This window comes from Spermophilus citellus, assembly GCF_964194105.1.
Source record: "Spermophilus citellus genome assembly, chromosome: 17".
In the NCBI taxonomy this organism is placed as follows: Eukaryota; Metazoa; Chordata; class Mammalia; order Rodentia; family Sciuridae; genus Spermophilus; species Spermophilus citellus.
The window spans coordinates 6,868,830-6,887,518 of NC_138199.1; the positions used below are offsets into that span (position 1 = coordinate 6,868,830).

General features: G+C 39.2%; 1 protein-coding gene across 1 annotated transcript in view; it reads left to right on the top strand.

The window, feature by feature from the left end:
- The window catches only part of TEKT3 (tektin 3), a gene marked incomplete at its 3' end in the record, with an annotated part of 36,548 nt that overhangs the window by 11,450 nt on the left and 6,409 nt on the right, over positions 1 to 18,689 (top strand). Inside the window, exons 3-7 of the mRNA XM_081270963.1 lie at positions 428 to 511; positions 9,844 to 9,914; positions 11,735 to 11,878; positions 13,904 to 14,126; positions 17,234 to 17,388. Of these exons, the coding sequence (XP_081127089.1) occupies positions 428 to 511; positions 9,844 to 9,914; positions 11,735 to 11,878; positions 13,904 to 14,126; positions 17,234 to 17,388 (677 nt within the window). The remainder of the gene's footprint in view (positions 1 to 427; positions 512 to 9,843; positions 9,915 to 11,734; positions 11,879 to 13,903; positions 14,127 to 17,233; positions 17,389 to 18,689) is intronic.

An 18,689-nucleotide genomic window follows, 5' to 3' on the forward strand; every position in this document is an offset into this window, starting at 1 on the left:
GATGATTATTATTATTACCGGTACCAGGGATTGAACTCAGGAGCACTCAGCCCCTGGGCCACATCCCCAGCCCTATTTTGTATCTTTAGAGACAGGGTCTCACTGAGTTGCTTAGTGCCTTGCTTTTGCTGAGGCTGGCTTTGAACTTTTGATCCTCCTGCCTCAGCCTCCTGAGCCTCTGGGATTATAAGTGTGCATCTCTGCACCCGGCTTTTCAAGTTATTTTGAAGAGCTAATTCTTTATCTTTTAACTAGCACAAAGATTTTCTTAATTTCACTGTCATTTTCATGCTAGAGTCTCACAAAATGGTTTCAAAAGTTGCTATTGGGAGTGTCTATTGACATTTATTAAACATTATTTTAGAACTGATAGACACTGGTTTTGGTCAGCTTAAATTGACATATTCTATTATTTCTTGATCTCTAGGTTGCTCGAGAATGTCTCTTTCATCGAGAGAAGAGAATGGGAATTGATCTAGTTCATGACGAAGTTGAGAAACAACTGCTGACGGTAAATATGAGGGAAATGCTTCCATAATGAGAAGTTCAGTAATTAACTTGTGTTTTTAATGTAGAAATAAAATGCTGTTACATAAAGTCACTTATAAGAGCATACCAGATGTCTATAGCACTTAAAAAGGTAGATTTTTCATGTTTTAAAGGTAACACGTGTTAACTGGGGATTTGAAAATATAGAAAATAATAAAGATAAACATTGCTTGCAGCTTCACTGGACAGAAATTGGCATCAATTTTGGAGTGTTTCATTTTATTAAACATGCTTAGACACACCAACCAACTCACACAATGGCACACTGACATGGGTTAAAGATTAGGATCATGCTGTGTTTATGAATTTCAATAGTGTTTTATTTAGAGTTATATTGGGATAATTTTCTTTTATCATTAGATTTTGTTTGAATATATTATTTTTAATGTTACAGCATTCCACAATGTAAAGGTGCTTACCATTTTTTAGAAAGTTGATCCTCTCCTTGAGTAGTTAGGTTGTTTCCTTCTGCCACTCTTTTTCAATTTTAGTTACATACTGCAGTATGTAAAATTATTACTATTGATAACTGTGTAACTGTACACACTTCTGTTACCTCTTTAGATTACATTTCAGGAAATGTAAAAGGGAATATGTATTTGGAAGAAAGAAAGCCTTTTTACATCCGCAAATTGCCACCCAGAAGCTGAGAGTTGTATCTGAACGATTCTGCTGAATTCTCTCTTCCACAGTCTCTCTTCCTCCTTCCACTCATTAATCTTGATTTATTTCTGAGTTCTCTGATCTTGACTTTCTGGACTAGTCACCATGAGATCTCTGCCTTTAAGATTTCAGCCATTATGCACTTGAGGCCCTTCCCAATCTCTTTCTCCTACCCAGATATTTTCTTAAGTATGAGTTTTACATCCCTGGGTGTCTCAACATATATTTTTTTAATGTTTTGTTTAACAGGTATCAGTTGTACTTATTGATGGGTTTCAGTGTGATATTTCCACCCAGGCAAACAGCATACACTGATCTAACCCAATCTCCCTTCATCCTCCTCCTGGCTCCCTATACCCTTCTCAACCTGCTGTACCCTGTTATCTACCCCTTTCTATCCATGCTGCCAGTGTTCTCACATCACCACGGTTTGGGGTGCAGCCACTGTCTCTTCAATCCCTTTAATAAGTGTTCAGTTCTTCTTTCCAGCTGGGTACTGGGAAATTCCCAGACCCTTTCCCTTTCCCAAATTCTACTAGACAATATATATTGTCACCAATTTCTTTCTTCAGATAAAAAACTGTTCCCTGACACTCTAATTCCTATAGGAGAAAATCACCAAGGCCTTCCATTGCTGGCTCCCATCTAACATCTCAGCTTTGCTTCCCTTTCTGAATCATCAAAGTTCTGCTGTGAGTCTGTCTTCTTCATCCCTGAACTAGGTTTGCAGGGTTCCACGTCTTTGCCTTTGTTCGACTGATCCTTGGTAAGAATGAGTCCTTGATGATGATCTAACAATATGGTCATCAGAGTAATTACATCTTTCTATTTTATCGGTGCCCTAGTCTTTTTTCATTGACTCATTAAGAATGATAAGCATGGGCTGGGTTGTAACTTAGTGGTAGAGCACTTGCCTAGGATGTGGAGGCCTGGGTTTGATCCTTAGCACCACCTACAAATAAATAAATAAATAAATAAATAAATAAAGGTATTTAAAAAAATGATAAGCAAAAGTTTTTTTTTCTTTGCTCTTTCCTTTCTTTCACTGTCTGATTCTCTGAGAGAAATATGAACTGAAAAAATAAATTCAGGAAATCTTTGGCCACTACAGGAAGTCTATGCACGTTACTTGTAAAAATCATGGTCCCTCCTGTTGCATGGGAGTAATTATGAATAGGAAATCCTGAATGAAATGGCTTTGCATTAATGGGCCCCTCATCTTTGTTTCTCTTTTCCCAGCTTCTGATGAATCTTGCGATTCTTAAAATAATCTGTCATGTACTTTGTCATCTTAAATGGGAAGGAATTTACCAGAATCTGTTCTTTGGCCTTTTGTTCTCACTGATCCTGAGATGTCCAATGGGAAGAAAACTATAAGCTACTTTTAACAACTACAGTTCAGCAGTTTGCTCATAAACATACATATGGTGTTTTCAAGAGATGTTTTTTGAAATTTGGCTATCATTAGCATTTCTGTTATTCTAGGAGTGGCCCTCAAACATGCCTTTACATTAGAATCATGTGATGAAGGTTTTAAAATATCAGTGACTGGGTCTTTTCCCCAGAGATTTTGATTCAGATCTGGAATGGGGACTAAGCATGAATGGTTTTCAAATATTACCATGGAAATAGTTTTTAGCTTTTAACCTTAAATTTATTTTTAACTCATACATAAAAACAAAACCTATATATTAACAGGGTAATGTGATGTTTCAATATATGTATACATTATGCACATATGTATTGATTCAGATTCAAATACATGTTTAAGTCAGATTAAACATTTCTGTCTCCTCAAACATTTACCATGTATAGTAAACATTTTCAACATCCTATTTTCTAGATTTTTGAAATGTACATTACATTGTTATCCATGTTATCCAAGTGCGCATGATAGGTCTTTCAATCCTGTTTATTCCTTCTCAACACTAGTGAGATGAGAAAACTTCAAATTCAATACTGGGAAGATTATTTAAATGCCACCTTAAGACCTAAAATACAGGACTGTAAGTGGATCAAATGACTGGAAGCTATTGGGGTTATGATTGTAAGTTTATTTGAGTGAATACTTCTATTGTATATTATAAATTTTGTAAACGAAGTGTCAATTGAATATAGAATATTGAACTTTTACATCATCTTGATAATCATTTTCCCCATTTAAAAGACTTTGCAGCTTTATACAGATTAACACTAAGTGTAAAATTTTGAATAAAACATTTATTTTTTCCAAAAATAAATCAGAGGGAGTTTGTAATGGACTTTCACATTTTCTGGTAATAATTTATACTCCACTTAACCAGGAGATCCATTAACTAAATGATTTTTTTATCAATATCATATACCTATTCCAATTGTATTACTTTCATAAAGCTATTCTTATAATATCTCAATCTGACCCAGATATTATCTATTAGTTGCCTTGGAAATCTTAATGAATAGTCAGAATTAAGAACAAGTGCTTCAAAACCACAAAATATTGCTGAAAGAAATGGAAGATGATCTAAATAAATGGACATAACATGTTCATGATTTGGAAGACTTATTAGTGTTAAGAGAACAGTATTTCCCAAACTGATCCATAGAGTCAACACAATTTCTATCAAAGTCCCAGCTGACTTCCTAGTGGAAATGGAGAAGTAAATCCTAAAATTCACATGGAAATCTAAGGGATGCCAAATAGTCAAATAATATTGAAAAAAGAGAAAAGTTGGAGGATTCTCACTTCCCAATTTCAAAACTTATTGCAGGGCTACAGTACTTAAGACGGTACAGTATTTTGATAAAGACAGAGAGTACAATGGGACAGAATTTAAATGTTGAGAAATAAACTTTCATAGTTGCCATCAATTGGCTTTTGACAAGGGCGCCAAGACAACTCAGTGAGAAAAGAATGGTTTCCTCAGCAAATGGTGTTTTGGACAATTGGATATTCATGTGTGAAAGAATGGAGTTGGATCCTTATATCACAACATATGAAAAATAAGTCAAATGGATCAAATATATAAATGGAACAGCTAAATTGATGGAGCTCTTGGGGGAAAAACTTGCACATAAATATGTGACATTGAAGAAGGTGCTGCCTTTTAGATATGACACTAAAGCACAAGCAATTAAATAAAAAAGGGGTAAACTGATCATCATCAAAATTAAAATTTTGGTACTTCAGAACATGCTCAACAAAGTAAAAACAAAATCTTTGCAGATCATATATCTAGTAAGGGACATGCATCTAGAATATATAAATGACTATTATGATCTTTGGAAACAAAAATAGCTCAGTTAAAAAATGGGCAAGGGATCTGAATACATAGTTCTCCAAGGAGAACACACAAAAGAGCAACAAGCATATGACAAAATGTTCAACATCATTAATTATTGGGAAATGTAAATCAGCATCATAATGAAATGTAGCTTCATACCCACTAGTGTGGCTATAACAACAACAACAACAACAAAAATGCAGAAAATAACACATGAAACTATGAAGGAATTAGAACCATTACACAGTGCTGGAAGGAATGTAAAATGAGGCAGTTGCTTGGAAAATGATGGAATGCAGTTACTTTATGATCCAGTAATTCTAATTTTAGGTATCTACCCAAAGAGGAAAAAAAAATGTATACCCTCTCTCCAAAATACTTGTACCTGATTGTTTATTGCAACAATATTCATGACAACCCCAAAGTGAAAAAAAAAACCACATTTCTATCAGCTGACGAATGGATATATAAAATATGGTATAGTATAGTCATACAAGGAATGGTGTTGAGCCATGTGCTGACATAGATGATGCTCGGAAGCAGAATGTTAAGTGAAAGAAGTTGGTCACAAAGAACCCCATATCGTATAATTTCATCTATATGAAATTTCCACAAAAGGGAATTTTATAGAGTATGAAGTTAGGTAAGTGGTTGCCAGCCTAGACTTGGGGGATGAAAAATTGCGGGTGACAACTAACGGGTGCCTGTTTATTTTATGGGGAGGTAATGAAAATGTGCTGAATATGGTTATGGTGATGAGTTTAACAACTCTGCATATACTCAAAAAAAATGAATTGTATACTTCAAATAGTTAAATTAGGACATGTGAATTTTATCTCTATAAAGCTATCTAAAAAGAAGAAACTTTTAGATCTTTTTATCTTTAAGGGTCAATAGCAAAAGTTGCTTTATCTAAAAATTTGAATCTGCAGTTAAAGTAATGGCTCATGAATTGAGGGGTGTGCCTTGTCACTGCCAATTGATTCAAGTAGTGAATGTGTCCTGTCACTTATTCAAGATAGTAGCATTGGCATATATTTTTACCATCATCATATCATCATCATCATCATCATCATCATCATCATTTTATCAAATAGGTCTCAAAGTTTAGAATCAATAAATGAGCAAAGAAAAGAAAGGCCTACTTTTGAAAGACATGGGCACAGTGAAAATTTTTTTCATGGATTCTATTGACTATTACATTCAATTTGTGAATCAGGTTGAGAATCCCTAATCCAAAAATCTAAAATCTGAAATGTTCCAGAATCATAAACGTTTTGACATTTCAAGAGGAAAATTCCACACCTCATGTAATAGTCCAGTCAAAACACAGAAATATAACATGCAGTTGTATAAAATTACCTTCAAACCATGTGTATCTGAAATATAAATGGAGCTCGTGTTAGTTTGTGTTTAGACTTGGGTCCCATCCCCAAGATATTTCATTATGCATATGCAAATATTCCCAATTCTGAAAAAAATCTGAAATCTCAAACACTTCTAATCCAAAGCATTTCTGATAAGAGATACTCAAATTGGATTTAACAAACTTTTATACAAGGGCTTCTTTGGGGGAATCTACCATGCTCCCATCTTTAGAGCACTCCCAGACCATGATAATACCCTTCGAGTCTGAAGATAAATGAACCCAGAGAATCATCTCCTATGCAACCCATCCTGGCCTTGCTTGCTCTGGGACACAGGCTAGGCTTGCTACTCACATCTCAGGCTGAGGCTCTGGGCTTGGCCCCAGCTGGCTGGCCAATTTCCTTCCCACAAGTGACTTTCCCTCCTTACTGATGTAGGAGAAAGCACAAACACTCCAACTGCAGAGGCTTATTGAGAATGTGCAAGCAATGCATTCCAAAGATGGAGAGACATCCCAGCATTTCAGCCCAGCACAGCCCTGATCCCAGGATGGAAAGAAATTTGGGTGGGTTCTGACCACCAGTAATAAGACCTGCTCTCCTCACATATGTTTCCACCCAATGGTCCATATTTCTTAGCTGAGAGTAGAGCAGAGCTCCCTTCTAAAGTAAAGCTTAAATTCTAACATCATGCAAATTGCTCTTCTTGCAACATCAAAAGACCTAACACTTTTTGAGCACTTACCATCTGCCAGGCACATCATTATCTACCCAACAGCCTTGGAAAAGGTATTATTACCCTTAGTTTATGACTTGTCTTTGGTCACAGTTTAGCAAATGGAAAAGCCAGCATTTGAACTAGCACTGTCTGATGCCAGCATGTCTTTAGCCACTCTTCCACCCAAGACCTGGGAGTGTGAGGCAACAGAGGTGATGTTTAGCAAGACTTTGCAGTCTGTATTCTACCTCCGTCACCCTTGTCCAGAGAATACAGTTGCCATAGGTGAATTGTAATGAGAGATGCTTCACAGAAATTTCAACTGCTCAAATGGTAGGATAGATGGAAGGTTCTTCAAACAACTGGACACAATTCCTTATTGCACTTTCATCCAGAGCTCTACAAAATAGGTCACATTTTAATCATTTTGGCCATTGAGATTCCGAGAATCTCAGAGAAGTAGCCAGGGGCATGTCATTCATGAAGTCCATTATTCCTCACCAAGTCAGGATCCAGAAGTGTTGGAACCACTTTCCAGCCTCCTAAATATGCATTTCTCAAATGTTGCGCCAGCACCTTCGCTTCCCGAGGTGGAGGCTGCAGACACAGGTCTACTGGATCCAGACTTCTCCCACACTTTTGCCTTCTGTGTGTACCCACTTTCTTCTGAAAGTTTTCTTCTTGTAAGCCGGTAAGGGAATGCTTTGCCCTCCATTTACTTCTGCTATGGTATTTCAAGGTCACCTCTATGTATGAACATAGACTGATAAGTTAACTTGGGGAACAGCTCCAGAGGTCCTTGGGGATAGCCTTTTCCTATTCTCATGATCCCTCTGCCCCCACCATTCTGACATTCACTATATGACATTATTTAAATGCACATGAAAAATTATTATTAAATTAAAAAAAAATATATCAAGAGTCTCATTAAATGCATTTTCCCCCACTAAAAGTCCAAGGAGAATTTCCTCTATGTGCTGTGTGAAAACTGTGGGGTTTTAAATGGTGTTGTCCAAGGAGGACTCCATGCATCCTTTACCAGCATCTCATTCATCACTACACACACACACACACACACACACACACACACACACACAAAGTCATTGAGACAGATGAAATAGAGCAACACAAAAATTCAAGTTTAATGTAACAACCGACAGCAACACTGTGTAAGAAAACTCGGCCCACCTGTAAGAGCAGCGAGAACTTTGGTGCCAACGTGTGATGATGGGAATTTAATTCCTCATTTGCTCCATTAATTCAGAGTATTGAAGAATCAAACAGTAGGCTGGTCGCTGAAGGTGCACCCAATATTTTTTATGTTAGATAATAAAAAAAAGACAACAACTACATAGGTGTTTAATAATTAGTGCTAGAGTAGAGTGAAGAAAGTCTTTATAATAAAAAATAACTATTTTGGGGCTGGAGATATAGCTCAGTTGATAGAGTGCTTGCCTTACATGCACAAGGCCTTGGATTCGATCCCCAGCACCACACACACACATACACACACACACACACACACACACACATACACACACACACACACACACACACACACATACACACAAAAAAACCCTGTTTTAATCAGCTTTTCATCTCTGTGACAAAAAGACCTGATGAGGACAACTTAGAGGAGGAAAAGTTTATTCAGGGTCTCAGTTTCAGAGGCTCAGTCTGGCTGATTCTATGGCTCTGAGATGAGGCAGCACATCATGGCAGAAGGGTGTGACAGAGAAAAACAGCTCAGGACACAATAATCAGGAAAGAGGGAAGATGAACCCTTCCAGGGCACACTCCCAGTGAACCTACCTCCTCCAGCCATGCCCCACCTGCCTACAGTTACCAGCCAGTGAGTCCATGTAAACCTGATTAGGTCCCAGCCCTCATAATTTAATCATTTTATCTCTGAATATTTCTTCACTAACAGAAGCTTTCAGGGGAAACCTCATGTTCAAACCATAACAACAACAAAGGCAGAAACCAAGAAGGTTTTTTTTTTATATTTGATAGATATTTGCTAGATTTCAACATCTATATAAAAATACCATGCCCTCAAAATATAAAGGCAAGGGCCAAAATGGTCAAAAATATATTTATAATATACATGATGGGAAAAGACTGAATTTTAAATACCTTAAACATCCTTACAAATTAATTTTTAAAAACACACAACAGAAAAAATAGACAAGCCTGTGAACAGATTACAAAAGAAAGTCAAATGAGAAACAACTACATACTATATTAGCCTGCAAATTCAGATAAGTGGGCTGTTTATTTGAGTAAGCTGCCATCACATTAGCAAGGATTTACAGGATCAATAATGGCTACTTGGGAAGGGACAAAGGCAAGTAAAGACATTCATCGTTGTAGACACATACATTCTTAGAAGGGCACTTTGGCTATACTTGTCAAAACCTTGGAGAAAATCATACCCTTTGGCAGCATTTAAACATTTATTAAGGTTGTTCACAACTGTATTGTCTAATGTCATGGGAAAATGCTCAAGTTTACAAGTGCCACAAAACAGCATATGTAGGATGGACACTTTTGATGAAAAAAGTGATAAGGATGATTATGTGATTATGTATATCTTTTAAAAATGTCTTCTTGGTGCTGTTCAGAGTTCATGAATTTTCTATGGTGAATATTAATTTCAGAGAGCAATCAATGTTTATCTTAAAAATATCTGATATAGCACATGCTTGTGGAATAGAGCATACATCCTCTATGAAATAGAGCGTACATCAAAATGCTACATGTCTAGTCAAGTGGAAAGGTATGGCTGACATGGTCTTTGCACAAACAGCATCACAATGTATTGACCTCCAGTTTGGACCAAAGAGTTGGGTCTGCTGAGGATTATATATACTGCCAAGGACAAGCTCCTGTTGATTTCCCCTTTTCTATCCTTGATTTACTTTGATTTTATAGACTAGCTATTATAGAAGAAAACACACACTTAAATTCAAACTTGTTTATTACAAGGGTTTCTATTTTTTCTAATATTTTAGTTAAGGGTAAAGATAAGAAAGGGAGAAACCCCCTAAATATTTATCATATCCCAACTTGATCCATAATATAATTTTCCTAAAGCCCTGTAAGGAATGAGTCTCAATCTCCTATTTAGAAGTCAATATCATGGGGACATATAGGTAAATAAGTAGACATAAAATTGCTTTCTTGCTTAACAATTTTCAAGAAATAAAAGTTTTTCTTATTGCTGACTTTGTTATGCTCAATAATGAGAACATTAATGTATTTTTGTTTTTCAATTGAGTAGGAAGTTGATGTTATTCTATGTTGTCAAGAAAGAATGAAGCTACATTTGGATAAGGCTATTGCCCAACTTGCGTAAGAGCTTTACCTCTTTATACGATTTAAAAGTTACCATTGATCTATTCTGTCATGCCTCCTATTCATATTTTTCTTAGCTTCTTATAAGAACACACACATGCACACACATATTTGTATTCAAAGGTTAAGATGAGAGCTTGGAATATTTGCTTTAAATTTTTTTAAAAGCAATAATACTGAGATTCTATGGAAAGGATTTCTGCTCTCACTGGGAATATGTCTTAAGATTTTTCAATTCAAAAACCTTAAATCTCGATAAGAGGTTGACTTGTGTGTGCTCAGCCCTACCAGTTGGTAAGTTCGTGATGTGTGGCTTGCTTATGTTTATTTTTCATCCCTCCTCAAAGACTCTTCTTCCCTGATTATATCCTCACAGCCTTCACTGCATCCCCATTGCAATTTAATTGTTTATTTATCTTTTTAATTTTTTTCTCACTGAGGTCCAATCTCAGGAGATTGTCTTGGATCTATCTTTGAAATACATGCAGAATACAGTCACTTCTTGCTTCCTTTAATGCTGTCCCCTAGTCTCAGACACCCCATCTCTCACCCAAGTCACTGGAGTGGTCTCCCAATGGGTCTCCTTGGGAATCTGTAGGCAGGCAGCCTATTCTTAGCCTAGCACCTGAATGATCCTTTTAAAATGCACGTTGGTAGTCTCCATTTTTGTTCAGAGGGAAGCCTGATCCTTTCCAGTGTGCAACATAGCACTGCATGATCTGATTCTCCCTTTTACAAGACTTAATGTCACATGGGGAGACATTCTCTTGGTTATCCTTTTTATGATCATAACTCACCCTCCTAGATCCCTTGATCCTACTTTGCTTTTTGCAGTTCTTCTAATGACATAAACTCCTTCCATTATGTGTATCCCTCTGTTTCCTCCTTAGAGGAGAGATGTCTCTTTCATCCATGGATACACCCCAGGCTCGCAGATGCATGGTGCCTGGCATGTAGTAGGCGCTGAATGATTATTTGCTGAGTAAACTTATTCCAAGAACAAAGATGTAACTCACCTATCAGTTATGTTCACCCCTCACCCTTGGCTTGTCTCTTCAGGAGTGAGCTGTGGGTCTGCCTCTATCTGGCAGGGAAAGCCAGATCAGAGCTCACCTGGGTCTCTTTCTAGAAGTGGGACTGCTGGGGTATAATGCTAGAGAGGGCACCAAATTCCTGATCTGTCTGTTAATTTGTTTTATCTTTTTTTTTTTATGGTACTAGGGATTGAACCCAGGGCCTCACACATGCTAGGCAAGCATGCTACCTCTGAGCTACATCCCTAGCCCCTCCTAATCTCTTTTAAAGAACTCTTTAGCTCCTTCCCTGGAGGTTAATTTTGACACATGGTTTATATCTCCTGGCTAACTTCTTAGCCATAGCGTGAACACAAACTGAGGTCGTGGATGGACAGAGGGAGGCTTGGCTATAAAGACCTCATAATTTCTTGGGCAATAGTCTATACTCAAAAATAGAGGAGATGATGGTCAGGATATAGCAGAGGAAGAAGGAGGAGGAAAAGTAGGCACAGAGATGAACAGATAACTTTAAACCAGTGAGCTGTCAGGAGCTGTTGTGTTAAGAAGATGCCTGGCTCCTGTTTATCTACACCTCTCCCCAGTTCCACTCCACCCCATGGCAGGATAGTGTTCCCATGACTCACATGTAAGGCTATCTCCAAAGAATGCTTCTTTTGATTGGAAAGTGGAGTGTGTGTGAAGGAGAGATGAGGAGAGTAAGAATGAGAGCCTGGCCATAGGAAGCCTTCCCTTTTTTTGTGGCATGGATGCTAAGGTTCATTTACCCATTTCATGTTCCAGAGCTAATAGAGCCGCCCAGCACGAGCTGGAGAAGGACCTAAGCGATAAACAAGCAGCTCAACGGATTGATGATAAATGTCACCACCTGCGCAACACTTCAGAGGGCGTCAGCTTCTTCCGTGGAGTGGAGAAGGTGGATGCAACGTAAGTCAGGCACATGCTATTTCTGTGGCATTAAAAAAAAAAAAAAAAACGCAGGGCCACTGTACCATGGAGCTATCCCCACCCCCATCCCTTTTTATTTTATTTTTTTTATATTGAGACAGGGTCTTGCTAAATTGCCCAGGCTAACCTTGAACTTGAGATCCTCCTGCTTCAGCCTCCTGAGTAGCTGGGATTATAGGTGTGCATGACAACTCCCAGCCACTTCTGAGATTTTTTTAATGTCATTCATTCATTTATCTATTCCTTCCTTCCTTCTTTTTTTCAAAATAAGACAGTTTAGGGTTGTCTTAGTCAAATTTCCCTTGTTATAACAGAATACCTGAGGTTGGATGATTTATTAAGAACAGAGGTTTATTTGGCTCACTGTTCTGGATACTGGGAAGTCTGAAGGCATGATGAAACTTCTGCCATGGGCTTTTGTACTGAAAAGGAAAGGGCAAGCAAGCATACGTAAAAGACAAAGCTTGAGGGGCAAGTTCACTAACCCCCACACCTGCTGCAGTGTCCTGGGGATGGAACCCAGGGACTCATGCAGGCTGGGAATTGCTCTGCCACTGAGATATACTCCTACCCTTTTTAATTTTATTTTGCGCAAGGTGTCCCTTAGTTACCCAGGCTTACCTCCAACGTGCGATCCTTTGCCTCAGCCTCCTGAATGGCTGGGATTACAGGCATGTACCACTGCACTTGGCTCACTCATTTTTATAATAACCTTCTTGAAGGAAAATTAACCAACTCCCATGAGAAGTGACCCATTTTCTCAAGAAAGACATTAATACTTCTTAATGACCTAATCACTCCTTGAAGGCTTCCCCTCCCGACACTGCCATGATGGCAATCAAAGTTCTAACATGAGTTTTGGAGAGGACACACCGTATTCAGACGGTAGCACAGGTTAAAATGGGAAGTGCATGGTCAGATGTCTGGAGGTGAGGGACACACCCAGCTTTGGTTGAGTGAGCGTTCAACAAGCACATCCTGCAGTCAGGCCTTGACAATTACATCATCCTGTATCCTTTTGAAAAAGAATATTTGTTTTTTATTGTTTGAGCTATGGAAACTACACCTACGTGCTACAGAACCTCAAGATACACAGATGAGCACAAAGAAAATCACATGTTGTTACTTCTTGGATATCCTGGACTCTGTGATAGCCTGAAAAAAGCCAAATCCTTTCTTACTACTGCTCATTAAACTTATCCTGTTAATGGTTTTTTTGTCAGGCTCCTGGATGCAACCTTGAGCAGAGTTCATGGATTTGGCCAGCCACTAACTTTAAAGATAATCCAATTGATTGAGGTGAAAATTTACATATAATAAAATTCATCTAGTCTAAATGTAGATTTCAATGGGTTTTGACAGATTTGAGCGCCTATGTAACAAAAACCACTCTGGAGCTATTATCTTTTTAATTTTTTTTTTTCTTTTTTGTTGTTGTAGATGTACAGCATGCTTTTATTTTATTTATTTTTATGTGGTGCTAAGGATCGAACCCAGTGCCTCACATGTGCTAGGCAAGCGCTCTGTCAGTGGGCTACAGCCCCAGCCTCTCAAGATAGTATCTTTTTATCAGTCTCCTCAAGTTTTCCCATTTTTCTTCCCATACTTATGTCCCCGCCCACTTCTAAAGTGACCCCTCAGTGGATTCTCTCCTCTGGAATGCTTTACCCTCCATATCCTGCCCCCACCTCCGTTGGCTCACCTGTCCCAGCCACAGTGCCAGTTACCAACTTGAACTTTTAAATTCTTCAGGTATGAGTAAGAAGTAGACCTTCTTCATTAATTTTTTTTCTGCCTCTGAATTGGCAGAAGAGTTAGTTTATGCTCTGGATTTATAGAAAATGGGTTGGGAATAAAATAAGGAGCAATTAAGAAAAGTTTAAATAAGCTTTGGGACGGGTGACTTGGGGGGTTTCTCTTTCACAGTCTAAGTGGTGGCCTGCAGATTCACTAGGCTGATTCATAATTGTCACCACTATCTGGATGTCCTTCCCTTTTTTTTAGGGTCTCGGTGCCTGAGTCCTGGGCCAAATTTACAGATGACAATATTCTCCGCTCTCAGTGTGAACGGGCAGCTTCTGCCAAGCTAAGAAATGAGATTGAAAACCTTCTGGTTGTGACTGCCAACGAGATGTGGAATCAGTTCAACAGAGTGAACTTGGCTTTCACCAATCGAATTGCTGAGACTGCAGATGCTAAGAATAAGATCCAGGTTCATTTATCAAAGGTAAGTCAGCCACATGTGGTACCCCTTACCCGACCTGGACAAGGCAGGGTGCTCTGGGACCACAAATCTCTCACCACTCCTAGAAAGACACCGTAAGGCACATGCCTTCCTGGCCATGTAGAGTAGGAAAAATTAAAAACACTACAAAGCCTACCATTTATTTCAGCCAGGTAGTCAGGTGTCAAAATGAAATTGTAACCCACTGGTGTTTGGAAAACAAAGAGTGCACTATGTAGGGAAAAGGTTTTTTCGTATTTAATGAAAACAAAAATATTATTATTAAAGTTTAATGACTCACTTTATATAACTAGAAAGTGAATTTATTACTATAACATATGGTAGGAGTGTTTTCTGTTCAATGATTTCAGACCCTTTTTCTGGACTATAGAACCAAATACAGGAAACTATTAGGTAGTTCAAAGTATTCCTGATGTTGTAAATGTTTAAGTACTCTCAATGTAAGGGTTTTACAATGACAATAAAAGAAAGTCATATGGTTCGAGAGAGATGAACAAATAGCTCTTTCTTTATTTAGCATCATTCTTGTAACTCTTCAGCATTTCTGTGGACCATGCTGCATGTCCTTGGTCATTTCTTAAGAGCCTGACTCTGCTAGTTTGTTGCTCTAGGGTGATAATGCCCAGCTGAAGGTGGTTTTCCAAGGCTACAGCAATTCACAGTTCCTTCTCATGCTGTCTTCTTTATGCAGCAAATACTAGTTGAGGCAGACAAGTTGCTCCATTGTGAAGGGCAGAGAAACTCAGAATGTCGTTTTTATTCCCAAGAAGCTTGTATTTGGGGAGAAGAGATGTGTGCATATGAAAAAAAATGAGCGATTCATAACAATAGGAAATTACAAATCATGATCGCCAATTAACAAATGTGGAAAGTGTTTTCGGGGTGTGGAGGGAGAAATGAACATTCCAAGTAGGACAGCATCCTGAATAAAGTCTTCGAGCTAGCAAATCAGAGGTTAAGTTCAGGTCTACGAAAAGGCCATTGTGGCTGACCTGGACCGAGTGTGTTGTAGGAGAAAAACTTGGGAAAGTAGGTTGCAGTCAGATTATAGAAGACATTGTTGGGAAGGTGAATAGGGTCAGGATGCATTTTTAAAGGTCTTTTGGACAGCTGATGTGATAGAGTTCCTTTTTTAACCAAAGTGTTATTCACTACTATTTGAGTTTGTTAGGCAACTGTAACAAAGTATCACAGACTTGAGTGGCTTAAACAAAGGAAAAAATAATAATTTTTTCACAGTTCTGGAGGTTAGAAGTTTGGGCTTAAGGAGTCTAATGTTTGGTTTCTTATGAGGCTTCTCTCTTTGGCCTCTAGGGTGACATCTTCTCCTTGTGTCCTTGCATTATCTTCTTTGGGTATTTATCTGTATCCACATTTCATCTTCTCTGGGTATATATCTGTATCCAAATTTCCTCTGCTTATAATGATACTACTCATACTGAATTAGAACCCACTCTAATACTTCTGCAGAGACTTAATGCCTCTGTAAAGACTCCACATATGACCACATTCTGAGATACTAAGGGTTAGGACTTCAACATATGATTTTTTTTTTTTTAGGAAGAGATGCACAATTCATCCCATAAATACATTCAAGGTAGTATAACAGGCACGTTGGGGATATATTCATCTGAATGTCACATTGATCTCCACTCCTATGTCTTAGAGTGGGATAAGACATGCACATAGAAATGGTTGGTCCACTGGGCAGAGTTCAGAAAGAACCACTTGTAACTACAGACAAAATATTGAGATTGTTTAATAAAAGGAGTGGTTATTTCCATTGGTGAGAAACAGGCATGTCCTTATGGAGTAGGTGACATCTGAAGAAGGCTTTGGTGAAGAGAAGAGTGTAAAATGATTGTTAATGGGTTGCTGAAAGCTTGGGAGAGAAGTAGTCCAGGGTTATGTGTCAGACTTAGGAGCTCCTGAATTATACAGTGCTAAAAATGTGCATGACTGGATAGTTCTCTATGGGGGGGGGGGGGGGGGAGAAAGGATGTAGTGTTGGAATTGCCCAGACAAAACTTGCCCTTGGAGTAAATGAGGACTAGGTAGAGAGCACAGCAGGTGGACAGAGAAAAGAGACAGGTTTCCAGGACAGGGAGATAGCCAAGGCCTCAACTTTGACTTGACAGGCAGTTTCATGAGAGCAAGGAGGAACACAGACAGAATACAGGGGCCACCAGGAGATTAGATGGGTAGGAAGTGGAGAGAGTGTTCACAGGCCATGACTGAATATGTTTGTCACTGAACATAAGCAGAGAGATGGGAGAGGAGCCTGTTGGGGTTGAGTGTGAGAGAGGCAAATACATGAGAATTTTTTTTTTAATTTGGTGACACTTGGGCATGTCTGTACATAACAGGGAAGGAGCCAAGGGGAAGGAATAAGCCAAGATAATGGGGAAGCTGTGGAACTCTCAGAGTGCAAAGATCAAGGTGCTGAGAGAAGCAGAGAGGAGGAGAAGGAACCAGGAGAGGATCTAACTTTTTGCAATTTGGGGAACCTCTGTAAGACACAAATATTAAAATCAGGGGTAAAAAACTGCTGGCGCTCTTCCCTTGCAAGTGAGTTATTGGAAAGCTGAAACCCAATGAGCTTCAAGGCAAACTTTTGATAGCAGGAAAACAACTCTCTTGAGGAAGACAGAGAGACAAGGATATCTTGATATGAGGAGCAAGGTGAGGGCCTTTCAAATCTCATGGGCCCACTTTCCTTTCTTTACATGCAGATGTGCACTGGTAAGTAATTAATAAGGGGTGGGTGATCCAGAATGGGGTGCACAGTGAGAAGCCCTGATCTGTAGCAGCTGCCAGTTTCCTACCCTGGTCCCTTTCAATGTGAGGTCACTGAATCTAGATTTGGGAAGAGAAGCACACAGTGAGCTCTCTATAGAGCCCATCCAAGCAAGATCTAGCACCTCACTGCAGATTCTCTGGGGGAAGGAGTAGGAAGAAACGTGGTTCTCAGTGAATTAGCTTCCTTCTCCTCCCAGGAGTGAGGCAGGTGGCCAGGCAAGAGGCCAGAAGCAGGTTGCCAAGAGATTCATTCACACAGAGCTTTAGGCAATTGCTTCTCTTTATCACAGACACTACAGGAGATTTTCCAGACGGAGAGGACCATAGAATCCATCAAGAAGGCCATCAAGGAGAAGTCTGCCTTCCTGAAGGTGGCCCAGACCAGACTGGACGAGCGGACGAGGAGACCCAATATAGAGCTCTGTCGAGACATCGCTCAATTACGGTAAGGTGGAGTGTGCACAACTGGGAGGGAGGGGAAGGCACCAGGCTTACCCCAGTACAACCCATCAGCTTTCTATAGAGGCAGTTTCTGACAACACACATCATGTAGGTGCCTCTTTAAAAGTGTTAATAGTGGTGAATTGTGGAATGGACGGGTAAGTTACCGTTTGGCATGATGAAGATGCTTTGGAGATGGATGGTGGTGATGGTTGCACAGCAGTGTGAATATACTTACATCACTCAACTGGACACTTTGCGATGGTTAAAGTGATAGTTTTTATGTTATGTGTATTTCGCCATACTTTTTTTTTTAAAAAAAAAAGGAAATAATATCAAAACTTCACACAACACACAAAAAAATGTGTTGATAAACATTTAACTCATTCAGGGAGTTCAAGGTGATGTGTGAGTTTCTGAGAACTACCCTGGAGTCTTTGGAGTTTCCAGCTCACCTATCTTTACTTGTAGGAGTAAGAGGCTATTGGCTTTCTATGTATTTCTCAGTGTGGGGGATTCTTGTGAAAAAAAAAGATACTTTTGGTACCGATTCTTCTGACCCGTCCACACTCATTTGCTGTCTGTGGTCTCTTTGGGGCATTAATATCTGTTCTTGCCATTAAGATCATCCTTAGGATCCTCTGATTCCCCTGAAGTTTGCATTTGGTCTTCCTTTAGTATTTTCTGTTCTCAGTAGAAATAAAAACAGCTGGTCTTCATCAAGCTCAGCTCTGACATACACATGGCAGGAAGGGTCTGACTCCACAGTCTATCTACTAGACACTGCATGAATCTTATTATTATTTAAACTGTAAAGACCCCCTTTTAGCATGGACTTATAAGAAACTAGCCACGATTCCCCTCATCTCAGCCTCCTTCTGGCATCCTTTCCTATTTCTCAATACCTGTCAGCCTGCCGTTTCTCTCTGGAGTCCGTCATTACTGTCCTTAGGTCATGAAGCACCCCCAACAGATGTGAGTCAAATGGATAGTTAATGGAGGAACAAAAGGGCCGTGCTTGGACTCTAGAAGCCTTTCAGATGCCACTTGTCAGGTCTCCTACCTGGTCTCCTGGCAGAAGTCCCTTATCATCAAGAACGATTTCTCCTAAGGATAAGCCTGTTATGGGCACTCTTGAAGAGAACAGCCGTGGTTGGAGGCAGTGATCTCCTGGAGGAGGAGAGGACAGGACCTTTGTGAGTGAGGTCAACAGTGGTGACTCTGGTGACCATCATAATAATTAAGATACTGATGATGAGTATGAAAGCCATGATAATAATAGCAGCCACTATATTTCATCTCCTC